Here is a 26,049-nt window from a genome sequence, read left to right as displayed (position 1 = left end):
TGAAAGAGCTGGAGCTTTTTTTTTTTGTTTTACTGCTGAAGAGGCAAGCCATGGTTCAGTTTAGAGAACTGTTTCTCTCTTTAGTAGAAGGAACTGTGCAGCAAATAAACAAATATTCAAAAGTGGGACTGCAGCTGCATGTGTTGTTTGCTACCACATACATATGTTTCTTCTTTGGCTCCTGCATCATTATATACATGGGAATAATCCACCAATGCTACTGCATTCATAGGGTACACAGTAGCTGAGCTTGGCGGATTGCTTCAAATATCTATAGTTCACTTTGCTCACTACTGGTACAGGTGCTGTAACTGAACACGAACCTTCTTTCACCACACAGCAACCTGACACTTCATTGATACACTCGGCAATTCCTGGGTTGTTTAACCCAGGAATTGCAGGGACAAGAACAGCATGCGAACCATGCACTTGTTCTTCCCATTTTTAATTAACAATCCAGGAATGACTGGTTCCTGGGTTGTTTCATGATGTGTGAACCCAGAAACTCTGGGTTTATGGATTAAACAACCCAAAGTTAGCCCAACAACAAACCATGGGCAACTGCTGGGTTAACTCTGGGTTGTTTAACCCATAAACAACCCAGAGTTTCTGGGTTTGCACATCACAAAACAACTCAGGAACCGCGCGTTCCTGGGTTGTTAATTAAAACTGGAAATGATGAGTGCATGTCTCGCACTCTCCACTCATCCCTACAATTCTTGGGTTAAACAATCCAGGAATTGCCAGCGTGACATGAACTGGCCCATATTCTCTGCAAAGTCTGTCCCCATGCCTTTAGGTTTAGGGAGATATGGGACATTTTATAAGGATTAGAGAAAATTAAATTATTTCCTCAGCATCAGAACTTGAGATCTTCCAATGAAAGTACCTGGCAGTAGGTTCAGGACAAACAAAGGACCCTGGTCTTTAATCTTTAAGCAACACGGAATTGATCATAATACTTTGGATTTCTATAGCATTTTAGCTAGGTTTTCAAAGCATTTAATATACATTAGCTTTATAATAATTACAACCATCTGAAAGGCCAGTAATGTCCTCTCTGTTTTACAGATAGGTGCCAAGATAGAGACAGTGATTTGCTTAAGGTGATTCTACTTCATGGTTCAGCTTATACTGGAAGCAGAGACTCCCAATATGCTCTGAAACACCACGCCGCAACAAACATTAATTTACAAAAATGGTTTTCCATCTAGTGATGAACACCAGCATAGATGGATTTTAGAAAGGATCAGGCCTATTTTCCTTGACAAGGTAGCTAAAATGGAGCTTCCAATGCACCCAGAGGTTTATACATTTTGTATACATTATACAAATGCTAGGGACAAACAACGGGTATCGGGGCTGTCTCTAGGGAGATTCAGATGACACCCTCATGTATTGGAAGAATATGCGAGGGGAGGTAGTGAGGCTGTGTGGGATAGCCATGCTCCCACACACTGGCTCATCAAGGGGCTCTACACATGTAACTGGGTCAGGGTTCTCCTTCCTTGAGTTCTACATGTGCACATCAGTAAGTGTGTAAAACCCCTTCACATGCCATCCGAATGCACAGATGGCTGGGTGACCAGCCAGATGGGCGAGTAATAAATAAATAAATGGCTGGGGGGCTAACCCACACAGCCCCCTCACATGTTCTTTCAATGTGGGAGGGGGGTTGTCTGAACCTCCCTTCTATCGTGCCTTAAATGTGAGCTGCACAGGGACTGGCTACTTTTGGAGGCAGAATATAGGACTCTAGCAAATTCTTCTAATAAGACTTGAAAGCAAGTGCTTTGCATGAGATATGCCAATATAAATGTGGATAAAGATGTCAGCTAATGCTGTTTAATATTAGAGAGAAAAAACAGCAATAGAGAGATGAAAACAGCATAATATTGCCATGAGTAAGGGCGGATTCACTCAATGGGATATTTGCAGTCATCCCATTGTAAGATTCATGTAGTCCATCATCTTTTGAATGAACCCACTTGGCTCAGATGATGACACAATTTAATGCAAACTTCTTTTCTTTTAAACTAAGAGAGAGATTTGGCATTATATAAGCCATCCACAAGAGACCAATAATACTTACTTTCTCGACTTCTGGCAGACAATCCAAGAGAGCCACTGTATGCTCAGAATCACTAGGGTCATTCTCACATCCGTTTGCTGTCATTTGCAGGGGTTTTTTCACCATGGCATCCAATACTGCTTCGTAGAGTTGTTTGGTGATCAAAGGAGAAGGCAATTCTCTTAAATAATCCTTGAGGACACCTTCGCAAGAGATGCAAACAATGTGCAATGAACTTCCTATGAAGTGACACAGCAGCAGGAAACTCTGTGGGCACCCTGGACAAACTATAAGGTGGTATACCATTCTGTGTGCTCCCAGAACCACCACAAGATCTCAAATCATGTGCATGAGCAAGCATCACTACATGGCAAACTACTATTCGCAAATCCTGAAAATAATTCTGATTCTCAACTCTGAAAATGATTCCTAATTCTGATTTTAACTCTTCTCCCCTAAATCCTGGATTCATTGACCTAGTTCGTAAGCCACTGTGGCTTGTTTAAGCTGTGGTGAGCTTGTGAACTGGGCCAATTTTGTGCTTCATGAAGGCTTGCCAACATAAAAATAATACCTAATAATTAATATTTTAACACCTACATTTTGTTACTCAAAACATTTTAAGAACAGCCCACTGTATAAATTACTATCACTAAGAAGTGATCATTTTTCTTATTCATAATGCAGATCTTTCCACCACAGGTATCCTACCAAATTGTACCAAGTATCTTGATTCCATTGAGTTATGTCATATGATGACAGCCTTCCCCAATCAGGTGCCCTCCAGATGTGTTGGACTACAACTCCCATCATCTCCAGTGTGGTGTTGTAGGCCAACCCATCTGGAGGACACCTGGTTGAGGAAGGCTGTCATATGGTAACAGTAACCTCAAAATTGGACTTTCAGGGCAGAGTCACATACTCCCTTCTTTTTGCAGATTCTTTCTTCCGTCATATATTTTGCATCACAGAATCTGGTTTATCTATGCCAGCTTTCCTCAAGCTTAGTTTCCTAGATATTGCTGGACTACAACCCCCATAATCCCTGACTATTGACCATGCTGGGTGGGGATAACGGGAGCTGTAGTCCACCACATCTAAGGACCCAAGGTTAGGAAAAGCTGCCCTATGCTTTTTGGTAGTACAAGACAGGCTATGGTCTTATGTCAAGATTGCCGTTCCCCATATCAACAGATCTCGTTGTAGTGGCAGCAGCAGCTCTTGAAAACTGACAGGCTCTTTCCAGAAGTAAAAGTACTCTATAACTTTACCATTGTGACACTATCCAAAGCCACAGAACTGGCAGACTCACAAAACCCACAAAAATCACCCACTCACATCCGGGGAGGGGGGGATTCATAGCCTGAAGCAGCTGCTGCTCCACATCATTCCTCTGACCTGAACAGTACAGTGAGGATCATCCCAGATGAAGGTAAAAGATGAAGTATAGATTACAAATTTATACACTGTGGCTGGATCTACACCTGCAGTGAAATGAGATGGCAGAATAGACTACATTACTTCAAGCTAAAAGTAGAGCATCCCATTTTTGACTGATCCCCTACATAAAAATCTCCAAGGAAATGGAAAACACACTGTCTACCCCTTTGTCTGCTGTGCTGCCATTATTATTATTATTATTATTATTATTATTAGACAGTTCTTGACATAGGGGAGCATTCAAAAACATGGTCTCCCACCTGAAGTCTGAAGTGGTTCGGTCGATTCTGCCACCTTGTTCTGTTGCATGGGTAGACAAGACCCAAGATTCCATCTGCCACAGGAACGCATAAAGTGTTGTGGCTGTGGACAAGGAATTGGACCAAGGAGCGATCAGGAATTTCTCCCACATGCCCACTATTGAAAGAAGTAGAGGGAAACCTTTAGCAGCTACTGAATTCCTCTGCTACAGTTTACATTGGTTCATTGCCTATATGTCTTATATGGTGCCTATTGAGCCAAGACTAACAGTAGAAGCCTCACTAGGCTTTCCCCCTTTAACATAAGTAAATGTTCATTTAAACACAACGGGGACTCTAAACAGATTCCACATGGATGGATGGATTTTAAAATAGTATTCACATGTCTATGTAAGATTATTTTGTATTTCAAGCATTTCATCTATTTTGCATCACAGAATTTGTAATACTTTTTATTTCAGGCCCAACACTTGCTTTAAGAAACTCACATCAAGCAGCCAGGATGAACAATACACCATAGGCAAACCATCACAAACTCTTACAACTGTAAAATTTTAATCTGCTCTATCCTACTTATTTTAGGAATATCCAAAATCCCAGTCAAAATCTATATTCTGTGGTACAAAATATCTAGGCACAAAAATCAAAGCATCTAACTTTATAAACTGTTAAAATCTCAGGTCAGTTACCCATCTTTTAAATTAAAAAAACACACCTTTCATAAACATTTAAGAGCCGTTAACCAACTCGGTAGGCACAACCTGTGCTCCAATAAATAGCACCATTTAATGTAGAATGAAAACAACGAGAGCTGGAAGTAGGAAGCTGAGATACCAGTTTAAGTATCTGCCAAATAAAGGCCCTGTTAATCCCCGAACCATGACAGAAATACCACTGCTGAGTGTTCTTTAACAAAGCAAGACTTGTTGCAAGCCTCAGTGTGCCTACCACAAATCCTGCCCTATGACCCAACTGTAATGTGAACTGTGTTAATTGAAGACTTTGTTAAGAGCAAAATCCTTAAGAGTAAAGTGAGGGATTCCATCTTCACTCTTCATTAAAGGGGGGCTCAAAAAGCCCTAAAGACTACATAATTTCAGTGTCAAGGAATACTGGAACCAGTCAGAATGTAAAGACTAATTGTATAATCATAACATGACAGTAAACAGCTCCTTATGAATTCCACAGCTACTAAGAGGCACAGGAGATCCATCAGACACCAAATCTGCAAACCCAATTGGCAAGCGAGGGGAGTTTGCTGGTTTCTTGCAACCCAAAGGGCTGCATTTTACACAATTATTTTGAGTGAGCAACATAAACCAACACAGGGAATAAATGGACAGAAACCAGTCCTTGTAAATTATCGGTTTACACGGTGAAAAAAGTGAAGATACATAAAGTACCTCAAGAAGAGTTCTGCTACCTTGCTGGAAAAAAAAATGGTCTTGTAGACGACTCCAGCACCAAATATACACGTCAGGGAAAGCAATCTATTCTACAGTTTTAAAGCATTCAATACAGAGGCACTACTTGGAACATCTATTAACAGCATCAGCACTGAGCTATGCAACAGAGTCACCTGGTATTTCCTTCTCAAAACACTTTCTCTTGCTTAATTCCTGAACAGAATAACTTGTGAGCCCTCTGACCCACCTCCAAATCCTTTTACTAACTGAGCCCTGTAAGAGATGGCAGTTATTTTTATGGACCTGCCTCTTCTGACAGCTGCATTTTTCTTGATACAACCATTGTCTGCACCAAACCAATTTAGGCAGCAAGCAGAAAACACATACCTCCCCCAATCCACCTCATTAATTTCTCATTTTTCTGACCCGCTGAACTGTTAACTGTATGACATGTTTTACTCCAAGATGAGAGTTCACATGGCTGGAAGCAGACATGATGCAGCAATATCAGAAAGCAGCCAGCTTCTAAATCTAGCAGGGCACATTATTCTGAATCACATGTGCATTTAATTGCACGTAAGCCAGTGCCAGCCATAGCAGCATTTCTCAGTCAAGGTTTAATAATTAAATGTGCATTCCTTGACCAACTGGGGAGCTTTTAACAGAGAATGCCTTTAAAGTCTTAGGGAAAAAATGGACAATAAAATACCACATTTTAAAAAAAAAGTTTTAAAGGAAAACACCATCAAACAAGAAGAAGCTTTTTAAGAGCTACAATTTAGACTGAGGATTCAACAAAATACTTTTAACAAGAAACATGTGTATCATATTCTTGTATGCATCAGTTTGACCGTTACAAGTATAAGAGCTAAAACTGTCTCTAACCCCCAAAGTGCAACTGCATTCATTTCACTCATATAGCTAGAGATATTTCTCTCCCCACCTTCACAGGTCAGCAGATGCACCTTCTAAGAACAGAATTCAATTCTGATGTTGAATGCGGCACCCAAAGAGCCACAGTCTTATTTTTACAAGGCAAGCTTCTAGTCCTCATGGTTAAGAGCTTGTAAATGCCTAGGATGTGTGCAGGCCCTTGAAGGAGTCACAGGGTGGGCTTTAAAGAAATACAGTAATCACTGTTTTCATAATTACTGGCCTCCCGGCACAATTAATATGTTTGCCGTTTCCATGTTCTCTCCTCTCTTTTGGGCATCATAGGAGTCTCCTCTCTCTTTTTATCAGCACTTCATTTGGAAACCGTGAGTGAGGCAGAGGGTGCCATTTGGGTGTTGCTGGCAAAGGCTCTTGGGATGCCTTTGAGCAGTGGCAGCCAAGCAAGCTCCTTTGTTCAGTGTTTCCTGCTCTTGATCAGGAAAGGCAGGGAGGGGAGTTTGCCACAAAGGTGCTCCAGGGGCACTGGCCATACAGCTGCCAAACAACCCTCAGCCTTTCTCCCAACTCTGGAGCTGACGAGAAGGTGGAAATCTCAGTGCAACCGCCGGGATGATCCCCACCCAGCCCTGCAGCTTTGAGGCTGGAAGTCTGGTTGCTTGTCATGCTTGCCAGAGTGCGGTGCCACACTGCTGTGGCAAACCAAAAATGCCAGTGGTTCTGCTTTACCAGATATGACCTTATCACAAAAAAAATTCGCAGGCTGTTAAAAACCTGATCACCAGAAGCAGAACCACTGGCATTATTTATTCTGACAGTAGAATTTTGATTGTCTTAAGAGCATCCCAATTTGGATTTTTGTTACAGAGTATGCATAGGCATTTATTGCATGCATACTCTCAATGCATACTCTCACTTATTGCAACAAATGGCACAGGCCTTATCTGAACTGCTGCTGAAGTTCAAGTTAAGTCCTTGCTGACACACAGGGTTGTGTATACTGTCCAACTGGCGGTCTGACTAGCCTAGTACTGTCTACTCTGAGTAGCACCACTCTCCATGGTTTTGGGAAGAATCTTTTCCAGTCTTGATATCTGAGATCCTGTTAACTGGAGATGTCAGGAACTGAATCTGGGACTTTCTCTATACAAAACATGTACTTAACCACTAAGTTATAATTCCCCCCTCCACACACTTTTCTTTTTTTACTCTGATTTCTGAGCTTTCAACAGGTGCTGCTTTGGCATTAATTATCAGAGAGCTTCGGCTATTGGGCAGTATAGAAATGAAATAAATAATAAATTAATGAGGACTAGAACATTAATGCATCTTTTAAAAACATTAATGCATTTTTAATTGAAAATTGAGATACCTAGGGTGCTGAACTGTATGCTCCACACCGTTTTTTATGTTTGCATAATGCAATCCCAAAATTCACTCGACTCTGTCAATGTCTGCAGAATAAATCACTAGCAATGAGTTTTGAAGACTAACAATTCAGTTATCATACACACAAGTTAATCCACATATTACTGACATTTGCATCAGCTGGGAGGTAACTTTCTTTTCTTTTTTTCAAAGAAGGCTACCTCCTAAATTAGGATATAGGCACTGCAATGTACACTGTAGCTGTGACGTATCTGATATTTTCACCCATTCTCAACTAGAAAGTCATATTTTAATATAATATATAGGTTTCATTAGACTAGGTAGCTTTTTTCTTTGAAGTTTTAGACAAATTCGTGTCAGGCTGGGAGACACTAGAGACAGGGACTTCTCAGTAGTGACTCCTGCTCTGTGAAACTCCCTCTCCAAACACATAGAGCTGGCCCCATCTGTTCCTGTTTTTAAAACTTATTTCCCTTTAAGCTTTTGACTGAAGGTATTTTACACATGCTGCTTTTGCTACTGGTTTATTTTAAATTGGTTTTTAAATGATTTTATGAACTTGTTATTTATATAGAATTGTATGGTTTATGCTGTAAGCCTCCTTGGGAAGACTGCAATCTTGAAATGTGGTTAAGAAACGCATTTTTAAAAATAACAGCTATTAGTCACGGTAGTCAGATGGAACTGCATGCCTCTGAATACCAGATGCTAGGGACACACTATGGTGAAGGCCTATTGTTTTCATGCCCCACTTATAGGCTTCCCATAGGCTAGACACTGGTGGAAACAAGATGTTAGCCTGGGTAGAACCTTGGTCTAAGCCAGCAAGGCTACGTAAGAACATAAGGAGAGCCATGTTGGATCAGAGCCAAGGGTCCACTTACCAGCATTCTGTTCACACAGTGGCCAACCAGCTGCCTGTGGGAAACCCTGAAGTAGGATATGAATGCAATAACACCCTCCCACTCATGTACCCCAGCCACTGGTGTCCATAGCCATATTACCTCTGATACTGAAAGCAGTATATAGCCATCAAGACTAATAGCTATTGACAGCCTTATCCTCCATGAATTTGTCTAACCCCCTTTTAAAGCCATCCAACTTGGTAGCCATCGCTACATCTTGTGTTTGCGAATTCCATCGCTTAACTATGCTCTGTGTGAAGAAGTCCTTCCTCTGATTTGTCCTGAATCTCCCACCAATCAGCTTCAAGGGATGGCCCTGGGCTCTAGTATTATGAGAGATGGAGAAAAATGTCTCCCTATCCACTTTCTCCACACCATACACAATTTTGTACACCTCTGTCATGTCTTCCCTTACTTGTCTTTTTTCTAAGCTAAATAGTCCCAGATGCTGTAATCTTCCCCCATAGGGGAATTGCTTCTGCCCCTTGATCATGTTAGTTGCCCTTTTCTGCACTTTTTCCAACTCTACAATCCTTTTTTAGGTGCGGTGACCTGAACTGTACACGGTATTCCATGTGTGGTCACACCATAGATTTGTATAAGGGATTTGTGTAAGATATTGGCAGTTTTATTTTTGATGCCTTTCCTAATTATGCCTAACATGGTGTTTGCCTTTTTCACAACAGTAGCATACTAGGTCATTTGCATCAAGCTGTCAATCACATCCCCAAGATCTCTTTCTTGGTCAGTCACCACAGCTCAGATCCCATCAGTATATACATGAAGTTATTCTCATTACTGCACGTACTAAAAAGCAAAGTTTGTGCACAGAAATAAAAGCAGCTGCAGCAGCTCAAATTCAAAGAGGCAAGAATACAAGACACATTCTACTTCTAAAACAGCTGTAATTCAAATGGTGTTGCTTGAAACTCTCCATCCCACAGGAAATTCCACTCTTGAGATTTGTTGTCATCCAAAATGAAGGAGGACAGCAAAACAAAAATTTTCCATGAAAGGGAATCCAGGAACGTTTTTATTCAACTGAGTGAAAACTTAAATCACAACACATTTTTATCAAATGACTCCAGATAGCCCAGGAAAGCTACTCCAATTCATCTACACCAGAGATGGGTCTTAGAATGCTATAAGTGGGAACTGGAGTGCTGCTGCTGTTCAGGATTCCAGCCACTCCATTCTACCACGCTCATCCACCCAGTCACCCAGTCAGTCAAGGCTTTTCTACATGAGGCATTTATCGTGCGCTCATCATTTCCTACTCATGGTTGTTTATGAGTTCTTTAGATGACATCATGACCCTCCAGTTTCGTTTCTGTGTCTAAAGAGCACTTTGGGGGAGGGTTTTTGGGGCAGGGAAAGTGCGGCATTTAATTGTAAAACTGGAAGAAAACAGGTTTTTTACTTGTGTATTTGTGCTATTCTGCTATACCATAGGGCCACCTAGAGGTTATGTAGTGGAAAAGCAGGCAAGGATATGTGCCTTGCGTAGTGCTTGAATCTCAACAAAACCGAAAGGAGATACAGCTGATTAACAGCTGTTTAACAACCTCATGTAGAAAAGCTTTTAGTAAGTACTGAGGGTGAACAAGCTGAAACTTAATCCAGACAAAACGGAGGTACTGTGGCTTGGGAAACCAACTACTTCAGATGGAGGTTTACAACTAGTCTTAGATGGGGTTGCACTCCCCCTGAAAGACCAAGTGCGCAGTCTGGGAGTCCTCATGGACTCTGAGCTAACTGGGGAAGCCCAGGTGGCTGCTGTGTCCAGGAGTGCTTTTTACCAGCTGGTACGCCAACTGCAGCCCTATTTGGAGAGGATGGACCTTGCCTCAGTTATCCACACACTAGTCACATCCAGGCTGGACTACTGTAATGTGCTATACATGGGGCTGCCTTTGAAGATGGTTCAGAAACTCCAGCTTGTGCAGAATGCAGCCACCCGAGTATTGGTGGGGGTGAGGAAATTCGATCATACAACGCCTACACTGCACCAGCTGCACTGGTTACTGGTGCATTTCCGAGCCCAATTCAAAGTGCTGGTTTTGACCTTTAAAGCCTTAAACGGTTTGGGACCAAGTTACTTGAAGGACCGCCTACACCCATATCAGCCTGCCCACACTTTAAGTTCAGAAAGAGAGGCCCTTCTTATTTGCCCACCCATGAGAGCAATCAGGTGGGTGAAAACACGTGAGAGGGCCTTCTCTAAAGTGGCCCCACATCTTTGGAAAAAGCTGCCATCAGAGGTCCACCATTACAGACTTTTAAGAAGGCCTTGAAAACGTATTATTTTACCTTGGCCTTCTATTGATATGACTGCTGCTGTTGCTGTTGCTGATGTTAACATCATTGTTGGTTTTAATTGTTGGCTTTTATAGTTGTTTTTATAGTTTTCATGTTTTTATCACTTTTAGTATTCTATTTTTATGTATTTTATTGTTGTAAGCTGCCTTGGGAGGGCTTCTGCCCTGAAAGATGGCTAAGAAATATTTTAAATAAATAAAATAAATAAAAATATTCTATGGCCACTGAGCACACACAGTCCTTCCTGAGCTGTTTGGGGATTTTCAGCCCATCAGGGCATTGCGGGGGGGGGGCTAAAGAATGTTTGTACCCCTGCAAGCACTGAGTAACTGTTGAAGTTGAAGACCTCAAATTCTAAGAAAGCTTGGCTTGCACATCAGCCGAGTTATAGCTGATGGCTTGCACATCGTTATAGAAAATTGATCTCTTCTATCTCTGTTAACTTTTACCTCACTGCACAGGAATCCCTTGCAATGGATCAAGATATAAAACTGCAGGAGAGTTCTCACACACACACAGACCATCTATGTCACTTTCAGGAGAGCGAAAAAGACAGGAGATGTAATATGATGAAATGGCATGAATTCCCCACAGTAGTTTTCAGTTCCCCCACTCATGCCACAGGAAGTTACAATAGCATAGCTGGCTGGGGAATGCTGGGAGTTGACTTTTTTCTGTCTTAACATGCATAGGATTGCACCCTAAATGACCAAAGAAGCCCCCTCAACTTGCAGCAGAGACAGTGTTACCATAGCAGGCAACCTCCAGGCAAAAAAATAAAAATAAAATAAATTGTCACTGATTGGACATTATTTCCTAAAAACTACTTTCAGGATTTGCTTATGCAATATAATATCAAAGTATCCACCTTGGCCCATCAAATTAAAAATGTTATTTTCAAAATGACATTCTGGATATTTCAAGCATGTATTCACTTCTTCTTTAAAAAGCAAGTTTGTTACCTGTTATCACATTTATATCTGGGTACTGGGTTTCACAGAGAGTTACCGCTTTGCTATCCTTCTCAAATGCCTCCCGAAGCTCTTTCTTGACAGCAGCTGAGCCACATAAACGGTACAAGCCTACAACCTAGAAGCAAAATCACAGCCTTACCACACAGCCCAAGTTTGCCACTGAAGGAGTACTAAGCATGTAAATCAAATATCAAGCATAAATGCAATGTTAAATATTCTCAGTAAGAGTACCAAGGTGTTCATGTAAGATTTCAAAAAGACCTGGGAGACAAACAGCATGTATCATTAGCATGCAATAAAACCTTTCCCCAGAAAAAGAAATAATGGTTACCAATGTTGTATGGAGTACAGTGCCAGTACTAACACAAATTAAAATAAGGTGATTATTTCAATCCAATGGTGTAGAAACTCAGAGCCAAGGATTTCCTCCTACATATAGGCACTGCCAGCCCTGAGGAAATCACATTTAGGCTATTTGCAACCCAGATGTTTAGGAACAGGCTAAAAAGGCTCTTTTTATTGGGAACCCACAGAAGTTTAATAAATAAGCCACAAAAAGCAGGTATTTAGGGTCCATTTCAGGCCAGACCTAATTCAATAATTAAAGGCACAATCCTATGCATACTTAGTCAGAAAAAAGTCCTACAACCTCAAGCATGCCCCAGCCAGCATGACTAGCTGAGGCATGCTGGGAGGGGTAGGACTTTTTTCTGTCTAAACATGCACAGGATTGTGCTGTAACAAAATTCCAAATCACAGAATGGTGCGCTTTGTTTCATAGCAACCCTACAATTTATCACTAGGGGTTTTTCAGATGGCAATTTCCTCTACAACTAGATGTTCTAGAGCCAATCCAGAAGCGGAGAAAAGATACAGCAAGGAAGATGTAGTCACTTTGGGCATTTTTAAACATAAAAGATGGGGTATAAATGTAACAAATAATAATAATAATAACAACAACAACAACAACAACTTATGCTGGGATGGAGCACATCTATTATGCTTCTGGATGTACCATTAAAACAGATCTTTGGTCCCCCATTTGGACTAGCAGGGATAACCGCCATTCCCAGTGTACAGCTTATGAGCGTTAGATGCTGAATACAACTGACACTCAAAGAACTGTATCTGGAAGCATCGTATTATAGTGGTAAAGTCTAATCAAAACCAAATGAGGAGTAATCCTGTCTACATGCAAATTCAATTTTATATTTTCTCTAACAGATGTGGAAACAGATGAACAACTGCTTCGCAATCCAAATTAAAGCTTCTGCTTTAGTTATCTACATTAAATGACAAAGAATCTTGTGGCACCTTAAAGACTAACAAATTAATTACGGCATAAGCTTTCCTGTGGGCTACAGTCCACTTCACCAGATGCAATAAGACTCTCTGTTATTTTTGCTATAATGGACTAGCACAGCTACTCCTCTGGAAGCAACTACAATAAATGCTTTTTGATGCTCTTAAAACAGCTAATTTCCTGAATTGTTATGGGACAGGGTAAAGTATGAATATATTTGTAGTCATACAGATATCTGCAAACCAATTAAAGTAGAGAACTATTACTGCATTTGTTCTCAATTACCTTCAAGGCTCATTCAAGATGCTGGTTCTGACCTAAAAAAGCCCTAAGGCCCGAAGTAGATGTGTCACCATTCATATAATTAGCAATTGCATGAATAGCATGTTAGATCTTTTTTTGAGTAAATAGCAGGTGGGGGAACTGATCTGGATTGGGACCTTGATGGGAGAAGGAGCTTTGACCTCCCCACCCCCATGCTGGAGTCTGCTATTTGCGCTGGAAGGCCACCATTTTCACCAATGGAAGCTTTCCTTCCTATCCAAATAGCAGGCACAGGTTCCCTGAGTCAGATGAGGAACAGAGTGGGGAACAAAGGGTTAAAGCTCCCCTCCCATCTCCACACCAGGGTCCTGATCCAACAGGTTCCCTGCACTTGCTGTTTACTATTTTAAGAATCACACCATTGTAAATTGCATCATGGCTACCTTGGTCCTTGATGACAAAAATTGTAAATTTGTGAAGGACTACCTTTATCCCAAAGGTTGAACAAATGCGCCTTCTTAAAATTTCCATCTATGGTTAGGATTCCAGAGGCATACAGAGACACTGGCTGAGGAGTGCCTTCCTCTAAAGCATCACTTAGGTCTGAGCCCAAGTATTTTCTGAAATCAGTGTAAGACTTTAACAAAATCAGCCTCTTCATGGGATTTGAGATTTGGTAGGCAGGGAGACAAGGGTTATTTAATCATTCTAATGAACTTCATGATTTCAGCATTGTTACCCACTTCGAGACTTTCAGATGGGGTATAAATCAAATAAATGTATGCATAAATTGCCTGAGGGAGTGAAATTAATTAATCCAATTATGACTGGATGAGACAATAACCAGTGATAGCAGTTACACACTCTGAGCTTATCATGTGATGACTGCAATCCCCACAGAAGCAACAAAACATGTAAATTTTATCTATGAATAATCTCGCCATCAAAACTGTTTACCACAATTTCATCTTCCATACTGAGACCTTTTAAACTAGCTATTCAGTTGGGTCAGTTTGTCTATATCACAGGTGGGCAGACCTCAGGTTAGTGGGATCTTTTTTTTTTTACTAGAATGCTCTACCAACCAGAGCCAGACACAAAAAGTGGCTCAGGTGTTGGAAGTCAATTATCTGTTGCATCTCACTGAGATATAGACAAATCTGCATGTGAGTTACCAGAAATTCTAACACAACTCTTGAAACTGGCCAGCACAGAGGAACAAAGACCAAGTCAAAAAGTACTCATATTCTACGTATGAGAAACACCGATGCCAAGAGATAAGCAGTTAGCATGAGGCCAGCCATGTCAGTGTTTTTTTCTTGCTCTTATTAAAGTATTTGGGATCAGAGAAACCCTTGAAGATCTACTGCAAATCACCCAGAGATCTATCAGTAAATCCCAATCTACGTTCTGCCTACCCCTGGTCTATATGGGCAAAACCCCCAAGGTATTTCCCAATTACCATTGCCATATGCTAGGTTTGGAAGTCCCAAAGGTCATCTGAAACTTAGCAAACACAGTAGATTTGTTGGTCTCCCAAAATGTGCTGATTCCTTTCATCCCTCAACATGCTGTACCATAAAAACCACATCATGCTCCCATTGCAGTGCAGAGCAGGATAGCTTAGCTTCATTCTGATACAAGGCAATTAATGACAGCCAACTATCCAAATTAAGGAAGTGAAGGAATGAAGGGTGCACCCAAAAAAGATGAAGTTATATTCTTTGTAGCATAAATACATACATAAAAACGTAATAGTGCCCAAAACATCAAAAATGAAATACAGAAATATTAACAGAGGCAATTTTAATAAAAATGGCTACCTGGCAGCCTCTTTTTTCAATCTCCATAATGCACTTCTTCATCAAGAGGGGCACCACCAAGCCTACGTTCTCCTTCTCAACAACTTTATGAGCATCTACCCCGAACATGACCGGTTCTCGTTCTCCATCTAGTCCATTGAGAGAATTCTCCCACTGTTCCAGAAGGGTCAGCTTGACATAAATAAGGCCCCTAGGCTCCAGCTTTACTGCCAACTGATGAGTCTTTGTCACCCGAAAAAGAGCAGGAAGAACCACCGTACCATGGCAGCAAACTCGGTTTTTCCTTGGCATGGGCTCCCAACTGAAGACCACCAATTTTAAATACTGAGCATTTTCTATTTCTATGTTGAAAGTGTGATCCATGTCCAAAAACGTCGCTCGGCACGTCAGCAAGGCAGTCCTTGCTTTATTCACTGAATCTACCTGAATGGCACAGAAGACATCTTTTGAGTCCATCCGTGGTGGTTTCAGATCCTCTGCACCATAGAAGTGAATGCTCATGAGTCCGGATATGTATTGGGAACATTTGGGCTGGTCAGAAAAGCTGTAGTGTCGGAAAGCATCAATGTCTATTTCTGTTTTACTACCACTGTTGTTTGGGTGTGCTTCCTTTCCTTTCCCAGTCCTGCTTTCAGCTGCATGTTTCCCCGATTTCGTTATAAGCTCAGGAGAGTCTCCATCACTGAGGTAGCCCCCTTTTCTGGAGGATTTGGAACTCCCATTGCTTTTCTTTTTGTAGCTGTGTTGAGAGGATACACTGCTATCAAGATGATACCGGCTTATGACATTCCTGCTAGCAGCTGCTGTTATGTTCCCAGAAGAAGGTAATGATGCATGGCCTATATCCTGGCAATTAGTTTTAAGCAATGAAGAATTGTCTGAGCTACTATGGCTTGAATTTCCTTTGACACTCAGCTTCCTGCTGAGCTCTGGCAATTTTTTCATTTTAATGGAAAGTTTCCTCACCGTTCTTGGGGATTTTATTTTATCCGGGAAAGACCAGTTTATTGAACCACCTTTTTTCAAAGGGTTAGGACTTGGAGGAGAACAGTCTGCTGTTCCTGTCTCAGCTTTGCTTGCAGACAAGATTCCAGGTCCTTCAAAAAAGAGAACAAAGAACCCCATGTTAAAAGTAAATAAAAGAATACTTTGAAATAAGAAGCCAGTGCTTCATCATGTTCTGAAAAAGTGTATGTACTCTTCAGTAAGATGCTGAGCATCAGCTGTGCCCACACACACCCTACCTGTGTACTGTACTTCACTGGCTTGTTCTGCCAAGAGCAGAACAACTGGAAACCTGTCCCATAGTTTCCTTAAGAAACTGCACAAAAGACAAAAGAAGCAGACACAACCTAGGAACAATTAACCCATCCCTGCAACTCATGTCCTATTCTGTCTGCCTTGTCTTCTCATACATGTCAATTTAACTTCTTTCAGAGGATAAGATCACTGAATGCAACAGTTCTGTCTAAGCAAGTCTTTTGAATACAGAATTTCGTGCCATGTCTGCATGCCAAAGCTCTGGAAAAGAAAGGAAAATCTAGAGGGCCAGTTTCACTTTAGCACTGGTATCTTTTAACAGCTGTGCCCTGGCCTTTTACCATCCCTTCAAAAGAGGCCTAGAATGGTATTTCACAGTAATTTGCTTCTTTCCATTTCTTCACAGCAAACAACCATGTTGTTGTTGTTCAGTCGTTCAGTTGTGTCCGACTCTTCGTGACCCCATGGACCATAGCACGCCAGGCCTTCCTGTCCTGCGCTCTCTCCCGGAGTGTGCTCAGGTTCATATTCACTGCATCGGTGATGCTATCTAACAACCATGTACCCCTCCGCTTATTACAGCAGAGTGGAGGTGGAATGCATTTAGAATGTCTTCCTACCAATGATTCCAACATGTCTTGTCTGTTTAAGCCCCCAAATGCTTCCTTTCTTTCTTGAACAATGGCCCTTACATATCTCATGGAAATTTGTCTGCTCCCTGGTGATAGCCACCTAAGAAAGGGTCCCATGGATTCAACAAAGTGTTACCAGTTTGTGTGCTTATCTATGATAAGTTTTTTTAAAACCTCATTAATGGGAGGGGGGAAATGGATGGAGTGAATCAGAAGACTTGCACACAATGGCTGTATTTAGATGTCACAATAAACCATGGCTTATTATAGTGGAATGAGCATAAGCAAGCTTTGGGCTCACATGTTCCTCTTCCCTCCTTTTCCAATGTGGCTGTGAGGAGATTAGAAGCTTTCACTTCCCTTTTTTGAGTAACCGCAGTTAAGCATTACATCTGAACCCTGAACTGTGGTTAATCTTACCTATGGTTTGCTGAAACAAGCCAACTTCATAACCCATGGCTAAAGGTTGGCTAGTTTCAAAAAACTCAAAAAATTCTACTTAAGATTAACTGCAATTTGCTGGGTTTGTTGGAAGTGACAAACCACGATTAATCAAAAACAGAAGCAAAAGCTACCATGCTTAGCCTGTACAATGGGGAGCTCAAACCACAAATTGGGTTCTAAACTATCGCTAGCGAAGCCATGCTTTGGAAGGATGTCTGAATAGACCCAGGGATGCTGGTTTTATTCTGAGTTTCTCTTGGGTGTACCAAGGACCTGATCCATGGGAGTTAACAGAGTTACACCAGAAATAGGTTCCATAATTCCACAGCAATTGATTAGGTGATATTCTAGATTTTCAATATTTTTCTGACAAGTTTTCTTTAGCAGCAGTTGCCATTGTCTGCTTTCTACTTTTTGATACCAAAGCAGCCTCTACTAAGAGATCACTAACTGCCACTTCACAAGAACCTACTAACAAGAGGCCAAAACACCTGGAGGGACACAAGTTGCCCACTCTTGCTCTAATGGAAGGTCATCTCCATCCCTCTTCTTTGGGTCTGGCAGCTCATGGGCAAAAGACAGCATGTACATGGTATTAAGCGATAAAGAACCCTTCCCTCATCATAGGGCCAGTCCAAGAATTCCATGTAACCCAGAAGATTGTATACTCCCAAACCAACAAAATTACCTTTCCAACAAATGGTTATATCCATAATTTTAGCCAAGGCCACATTTTTAAAAGAATAAAGGTTGAAAATCTAACAACATTAGCATTGCCCAACAACCCACTCTCATGCAAGCTGACAGACAAAATATTACATGAGAAAATACTTAGGAAACATAATAAGTGGAATGTTTTTAGCATCATTGGCTGTGCAAGGGGCAGGTAAGGCCATAAGGCTATCTCTTGCCTAGCTCTATTGTATGCATACAATGAACACAGATACTCCAGAAGCATTCCTATAAACCTGAGCAGCAAAAAGTTCAAACAGTCACATCTTTATCTTCCCCCAAATTTGGTTTCTCAGACTTTCTGGTGACAGAAATTCCTGCTCAAAAAAAAAAAAATCCAAAAAAAATCGAATGAACATCTAAGCAATATTACAAAAACACTGTCAAATGCCCATCATACATATATGATGTATAATTAAGGTCACTCTGTTGGGAATATCAACCCTACTATTCACAGGACTCTAAGCAAGTATGAATCTACAACATCATCCAGATAATTCAATTTTCTTGCCACACTTCAGTTTAGAAAGTGAAGCTCAAAAAGTTAGCATTCATCAGCATTCTGCAGGATCCATTTATTTGCCCTTTTATTAACTGGTGGCTGAATAACTCTCTTCCAAGATACAACTTCACAAGGAGGCTTCATTTTAAAAAAAAGTTCAGAAGACAATACTGCACAAAGTCTGTTTTCAAGAAGCCTCAATGAATTTTCTTGTTTCTCCCAGTTGCTACGTTTCTGTTGAAGCTGTTTCCTTACATGGAATAGACTATTTCTAGCACTCCTGCTGTGCTTTTCTGGCAAGCACCTCGTAAGAAATGTGGTATTTGATAAAATCGGACAAAGGCTTCCCTTGTACTGCAAATCACAGCATCGTCCCACTGGTGAGCTGCTCTGAGGCATTCTATAGTCATCTGTGCCATGCTTTAGCCTGCTAACATTAATCTTCCTTTTCTGTCAGAAGCCTCTGGCAAAGGCTTAGAGTAGCGAGCCAAGATATTAAAAACTTTCCTCAGCTTCATTACAACTGAGAAGTCAATCTAACATTCTTGACATTTTGTGTCTAACTTCCGGTGGCTTCAGCACTTTTTTTCTGAAGTGTTAGAATGACAAATGATGTCAAAAGAACACTGGAATCTTTCATGGCAGTGTGGCACCTGTTTATTACATATGTAGATGGTGAAAATGTCTCTATTGCTAAACCATCCAAGTTGGTTATACCTTTTCCTTATATCAGTGGTGAGGAGGTTCGTAATTAAAGCTGGGATGCTGGCACTGCACCCTCTTTCTTAAGATATATATTCAGGTTCAAGCTTCTTTCTTTCTTTTTTTAAAAAGAAATATCACTATCTTATAACAGACATACAATCATGAGTGTAGTTGATTAATTCTGTTAACTTTTATTTTATTCATTTTGATCCATTATTAGTACAGGGTGTTTTCTTTGCCTCTGAACTATGCTTTCCTTATTTTTCTTCCTAGCCAGCTCTGTACTTCTTTGTATGAATTAAAACCTAATTAAAAATACAATGTGTGTGTGGGCAGGGGAGGTGGAATTATGACAAAGGATATGTGAATAAGTGTATAACTTTAAAGAACAGTGTCAGCTAAACACAGGCAGGTATTTCCCCCATGAGTTGTAAGCTATATGGCTGTTCTGAATCAATCCAGAAAATCTGCTTACAGCAGGAATACAATTTTGGACACAGTACACTGAACATCACGTAACAAACGTGCAAACTGCAGCATCTGTACAGGCCTTCATAGCACTCACTCCACAGAAACCTATTCATTTCAAAATGGGGACTTCCACCAGGGCTTTAAAAGGTCAAATGTTCTCTGTATATCCGAGTGATAAGGAAGTACATAATTAACAGGAAGGTTCTGTTTGTATTTATGATGGAACCTAGAATTAAGCACAGGTTTAATTTAATCCTATCATTAGTGGGCTATTATGATTTATGTTTGGATTAGTAGATCTTTAAACAATCCCTCCAAAGGAAGACTGCATTGGGTAAAGAGTCACCTGTTTAAATGGTACTACAATTTAGTTATTTATTTTAGAAAAATGCTTTTGCGATATATATTTTAATCATTTGTTTTGCTTCTGCCACATATTGCCCCTAATTCACAAGGCTTTGAAAGTGAGGAAAAAGACATTAAGAAATAATGTCACTAGAACAAGTGGGAGTGTCACTGTTTGTTTGAATGCTGCTTTTGCCCATTCTCACAGATTTGCAGTGAAAAGAAAGCACCTTGAATATCCTTACAAGTCAGTTTTGATGGCTTTTGCCTTTATAAATACTCATATAGGCACTCGTACACAAGTAACGGAGACAGAAAAGACTGTTTTTGTGGTCCATTAAAATTCAGTTTGGCACTGAGATGTCTGAAAGCGGTCACAGATGGTACTACTTAAAAAAATTACACAAGATTATTCATTGCCTCCAACAATTAAGCCTTTATTATATAGTTTTTAGAAGTTGTACAGCTTTTGCAATAAAGTAATTGTATGCATGCATGTGCACAGATACTTTTTCATAACTGAAAACCAACAAGCATCACACGTGGAAATAATTGTATTTCATGAATTCAGGCCTCCTTTTCTCCACACAAGCTTCACTGACTGAACTGAAGTCCATTTAATCCAGGAAGCTAAACCTAATTAAATTAGCACGTACACAACTCTGCTGAGAGAGAGACTTGCTCAAACTAACCTCAGAGATCAATATGCAGAGTACTCAACATGCTTTTCCTCTGGAATACTAGATTGACACATCTATTGGCTTCCACCGAACACTTTAAGTTGGCCATAATTAAGGCCAGCAAGTACAACCGCAACAATTTTTTCTATTTTTAAGGGAATTCTAGGTCCTTTCCTACAGCTCTGCCCTTTGGTTCTGCCATTGGGAGTCACCACCTTCAGGTACCTGGAGCAGTACTTCTCGAAGGCTCCCCCGCCTCACGGTTCCTGGAGCATGTGTACATGTTATCTGTGTGTGTGCACATGTGTGTATGCATGTGTGAGAGAAAGAGTGTGGGGTAGCTCCACCTGCTCACTACCTTCATGCTGCCCCTGACAGGATTCTACCAAGGCTGTTTAGCCTTTTGGCCAAGAAAGGTTCCTCACCCCTGCTGTAGACTTAAACCTTGTATTTTTGTTTCCACCAAGAAGCCTTAAAAACTCAAGAGCTATAATTCTTATATAAAAAAGGAACACATTAAGATAAAATCAGCAAGCACTTTATCCAAATGTGGACTCGTTGACTTCAGGAAGGAAAACAAATAATGTTCTTTTTGGTTCCCCCTCAACTAAAAATACTACTTTCCCTAATTTGGGGGGGGGGGAGCCTTAGGGATGCTAGGTATAATTCTGTAAACATTATCTCCAAAAACCTCAACAGCAAACACTATAGTTAAGATGGAAATAGCAGTACCAATAAAGAGACACGTTTATTTTGAGAAGGCTTGCAATTGTCTAAAAAAGGTTTTCCTCTAGGATAGGCAGTTGTTCTTGTCATAAGAAAAGCCTGCTGCTTAATTCTGGAATGATTTAAAACAAAAACAAAAAAACCAGCATACCATACAGGAGAGATCTGTGCTAAGAAAATAAAACAGTAACATTTAAGTGACTTAGAGTGTATTAAACATTTTGACACCTGCTGAGAACAAAATTCATGACACCCTTCTGTGGCCAAACAGTTCAAGACTTACTTCTCAGTAGCCCTTCAGGAGGAGTGGTTACATTGCCAGGTTTAGAAATACGCACACAGAATTGGAAGATAAAATTGCTTCCTCTTTAAAGAGGAATCAGTGTGTTATTTGCCTTCCATTGGTTTTAAGAGTTGGGAGGTAAGCGGGAGAAGCGCAGAGCAGAATGACAAATGAACAAAGAATGGCTGCCACACCATGAACAGCATCTCCATGTTGAGTGCACCCTTTTGCAATATTTAGCAAAACTTGTCATATGTCCTATCATCACAGTGTATGTCACTCCATTCTATCAGCAACAGCCTTCCCAACCTGGTGACTTCTAGATATTTTGGACTACAACCTCCATCAGCGCCAGCCAGCATGACTAACGGTCAGGGTTGGTGAGGGTTGTAGTACAGCACACCAGGTTGGAGAAGGCTGACCAACAGAACTGTTCCAGGAGGCATTTCTTAACTGACCAGCCACGGTTTTATTGGCATTGGTTTTTTTTAAGCATAATTTTAATATGGTGTTCTAATTTTTTTATCCTTTTACTATTTTACATTTTATGTTCACCGCTCCAAAATCTGTTTTAGATATGGAGCGGTATACAAACATTGTAAATAAATAAATGAGGTGGAGCAGGGGCAGGAAACTACATCAGGACATGGGGTAGGTTTACCTGCATGCTGCAGCGAGGAAGAACTTGACATGTGGAGCCATTTTTGATGGCAGCTCAAGCTCCACCCTCAGTTGCAGGAAACAAACAATAAAGAATATACTCAGGGTGACTCGGGATTTGGGGAAAAGAGTAAGGGCGCAATCCTATGTGTGTTTAGACAGAAAAAAAGTCCTACAACTCCCAGCATTCGCATGCTGGGAGTTGCGGGGCTTTTTTCTGTCTAAACATGCATAGGATTGCGCCCTAAAGAAACCATCCAAAGCATATTTACTAGCTCATCACCAACCATGGTGAATAGCCTGCTGTCAGCTAAATATGTAGGAAGAGAGATTTTCTGGGCAATATAGCAATCATGCCTGTTGTGCTACTTCGAACAGAGGTGAAGCAGGATTGGAAAAATATTTCAAATTAATATACATGCAGCGTACGAATTTTACATAGGCATGTATCTGTTTTCCCCAGTGCAGAACTTTACCCCTTTTCCATAAGTATTTAGAACATCAAAAGGCAGAAGACAAGAATTGCTCACTACGATTTAAACCCATGCACACATGTAAACACTGCTTGATCATAACAACTGCATGTGCTACCCAGTGCCACACATTCATACAAATAGCGTTTATTTGCCCCGCTGCCCTTTATGTGGTAAGTTTGTATGGATGAGCTGTCATTTGAATTTTGACTGAAATTAACTGTAGACACCTTAACAGGATTAAAAGAATCCTTAAGTACTCCTTAGCGATAAAGCCAATTACTTAACAGCAGGGACTCTCTTCATCAATTAATGCATTCAATGTGATAGCTATTCAACACGCATGGTACACACAGAGGCAAAGCTGCATTTAAAATAACTTAATTAACTCAGTACACAAGAAACAGTGTAAGATAAATTCACAACCAATTTCGTCGGAGTTCGTTACAGGCACACAATCAGGGCTAATCTCAATTTAGTTATGCAACACATTTTCCTCTATGGTATGAAAGCCTCAATTTATTTTCCCTAATACAAGGAAGAATTTACTATAACACAAGACCTCTGTTAATACTAGTGAGAGCAATACACATATTAGAAACATGGTACAAAATACATGTAGATTTCCTATGATGGTCATATTTACACCACCCCCACTGGCAAATGAAATCCATTATTAGCAATGTAGTAGAAACTACAAAAATGACTAGAGTTCCACAGAAAAAGCGTAGTAATGCTATTCCAGAAAAAAAAAAATCCAGGTCCCCATGAAAAAATATTGAATGCACAAAAGTTTTGTTTGCCCCTGTCCCGAAATACAAAAACCCTGGGGCTGCAATCCGATACCCACTTACGTGAAATAAGCAGCATGAATGTAATGGACTTACTTCTGAGTAAACATGTACAGGATCATGCTGTAAGAAGCCAAAGCCAATTTAGAATTTTCCTAATGTGTCTGGTGTACCCCTATCGACAGCTCTGTTAAGAAATATGTTCAATAAACAGCAATGGGCAATTTGTATGCTGTGTATTGTACTAAGAAATGGACAAAGAATAACATATTGTCAATGCTTTCTAAACAAAAATCAATGGCTGACCTCATATTGTAGTAGACCACGTTCAGTTCCTGACCGTGACTAAACATAAACTATTTCAGCAAAAGCAATTAAGGGAGCAATCAAATCTAGATAGGTGGTCGCCTCCGAACTCGGAGGCAACTGCCTATCCAAAGCAGGGCAGGAGAAGCACAGACGGGATTGTTCCCTCCACGTGTCTCCTGCCCTGCTTTTTTGGCTAGACAGCCAATTGTGGTTGTCTAGCCGTGGGAGAATGGAGTGGGGAAGGAGGCTGCTGTGTGACACATAGAATGTGTCATATAGGCAGTTATGCTCTCCCCGCCCCGGAACGCCCCCAGCCACGCCCCTTTCCAGCCGCTCTGCGCTCCTTTCGCAAGCATGGAAGACAGGGCTGTTCCACGCTGCGTCCGAGGAAGTGCAGAAGTGGGGGGAGGTCAGTTCTCCGGGAACCAACCTCGGATTGCAGGCTCCGAGGACGGTTCCCAGTAAACAAGATCTCCTGTGGCCATCTAGCCTCTGTCTAGAGGCCATAGGATTGCTCCCTAAAGAACTATTGAAGATTTTGCTTTAGGACCAAACTAAAGTATCAATGCTTCTTTTCTTTTCTTTTTTACAGAAGTAACACAGAAGAGGCATATGAAAATAAAACTCAGACATCAATGCACGAATACCGAGATATTAAATGAAAATTTAAAATCAGTAAAGGGGTTCAGTGTTGCCAATGTTGTGATTGGTTTATACAATACATTGATTTATGAGTGTAAGCACCATTTAACAATGAGATAGACTAGTCCAGAGTGGTTTAGTGCACTGGGCTTGGACTCGGGAGACCCGGGTTGAAATCCTCATTCAGCTGTGAACTGCACTGGATTATCTTGAGCGAGTCACTACCTTTCAACCTAACCCACCCGACAGTGAGGATAACACGGAGAAAATTATACAAGTCACCTTGAACTCCCCCACTTACAGTTGGATTTTCACCGTACTAGTAGTCCCTTTCATGTAGGTGAGTATAATGATCATTCATTGCCTCTATACATTTATTGCACAAATGTGAACATTTGAACTTCACAGTCCATGCTTAAACACTGCTGTGCCAATCCCTAACAGTGTCTTCACTCTTTCTTCTTCACAGGCCATATATCGTAACCATTGTCAAAGTCTAAAGTTGACCTTAGAACCTTTTACTATTGTTCTAAGTGAGAACTTATGACGTGTCACTAGAGACAGGGAGAGGCTGCAGTCCTATACCCACTTTCCTGTAAGTAAGTAAAGGCCATAGCTCAGTGGTTTGCAAACAGAAGGTCCCAAGTTCAATCTCTGACATCTCCAGGTAGAACTGGAAAAACTCCTGCCTAAAACTCTGGAGTGCTACTGCCAGTCAGTGTTGACAGTACTGGGCAAAATGGACCAAGGGTCTGACTCAGGATAAGGCAGGTTCCTATGTTCCTAAGTAAGCCCCATTAAACTCAATGGGACTTACTTTTTATTAGACATGTATAGGATTGCATCAAGTCCCCTTGAAACTATTGGCACATTAGCAGCACAAATTCAGATTTTGTTTTTAGATACTCCAAATAATGTGGCCTATGATATAAGAAGAGAGATGCAGCCAAAGCTATATCTGATTCCAGTTTTCCTGTAGAGATGGATCAAGGCTTTTGCAGACTATAAGAAGTAGAAGGAATGTAAAGGTAGGCATAAAGTGGACTACTGAGCCCAATTTAGAAGCACACTCACTGGATGCAATCTACACAAACTTTTCCTTTCAAAGGTTAAACTCTTGGGAAAAAATGGCTATGCAAGTTTGCAGCATAAGCTGATTGGTTGGTGCCATATAATATCACACACACACACCCAAATCCCTTCCCAGAGCAGTTTATACTATAGCACACTCCCCTGCAACATTCCCCAGAGCAGTTTTGCACTTTAACAAATAGTCTTAATAATTTGTCATCTTAACAGATGAACTGATAAATTTACATGTAGCACTTTTTAAAAAAAATCAAGCAAAC

The 26,049-nt window shown here is 40.8% G+C and overlaps 1 protein-coding gene across 1 annotated transcript in view; it reads right to left on the bottom strand.

Moving 5' to 3' along the window:
* SYDE2 (synapse defective Rho GTPase homolog 2) overlaps positions 1 to 26,049 on the bottom strand; it is a 48,910-nt gene that overhangs the window by 8,386 nt on the left and 14,475 nt on the right. Inside the window, exons 3-5 of the mRNA XM_084848219.1 lie at positions 15,046 to 16,142; positions 11,644 to 11,770; positions 2,093 to 2,274 (exon numbers count right to left, since the gene is read on the bottom strand). Of these exons, the coding sequence (XP_084704345.1) occupies positions 2,093 to 2,274; positions 11,644 to 11,770; positions 15,046 to 16,142 (1,406 nt within the window). The remainder of the gene's footprint in view (positions 1 to 2,092; positions 2,275 to 11,643; positions 11,771 to 15,045; positions 16,143 to 26,049) is intronic.

Source organism: Heloderma suspectum, chromosome 4 (genome assembly GCF_057233095.1).
Source record: "Heloderma suspectum isolate Gila_16-S chromosome 4, 16-S_ref, whole genome shotgun sequence".
In the NCBI taxonomy this organism is placed as follows: domain Eukaryota; kingdom Metazoa; phylum Chordata; class Lepidosauria; order Squamata; family Helodermatidae; genus Heloderma; species Heloderma suspectum.
The sequence above is the reverse complement of the archived record's forward strand: the minus strand, read 5'-3'. Positions and strand labels throughout refer to the sequence as shown.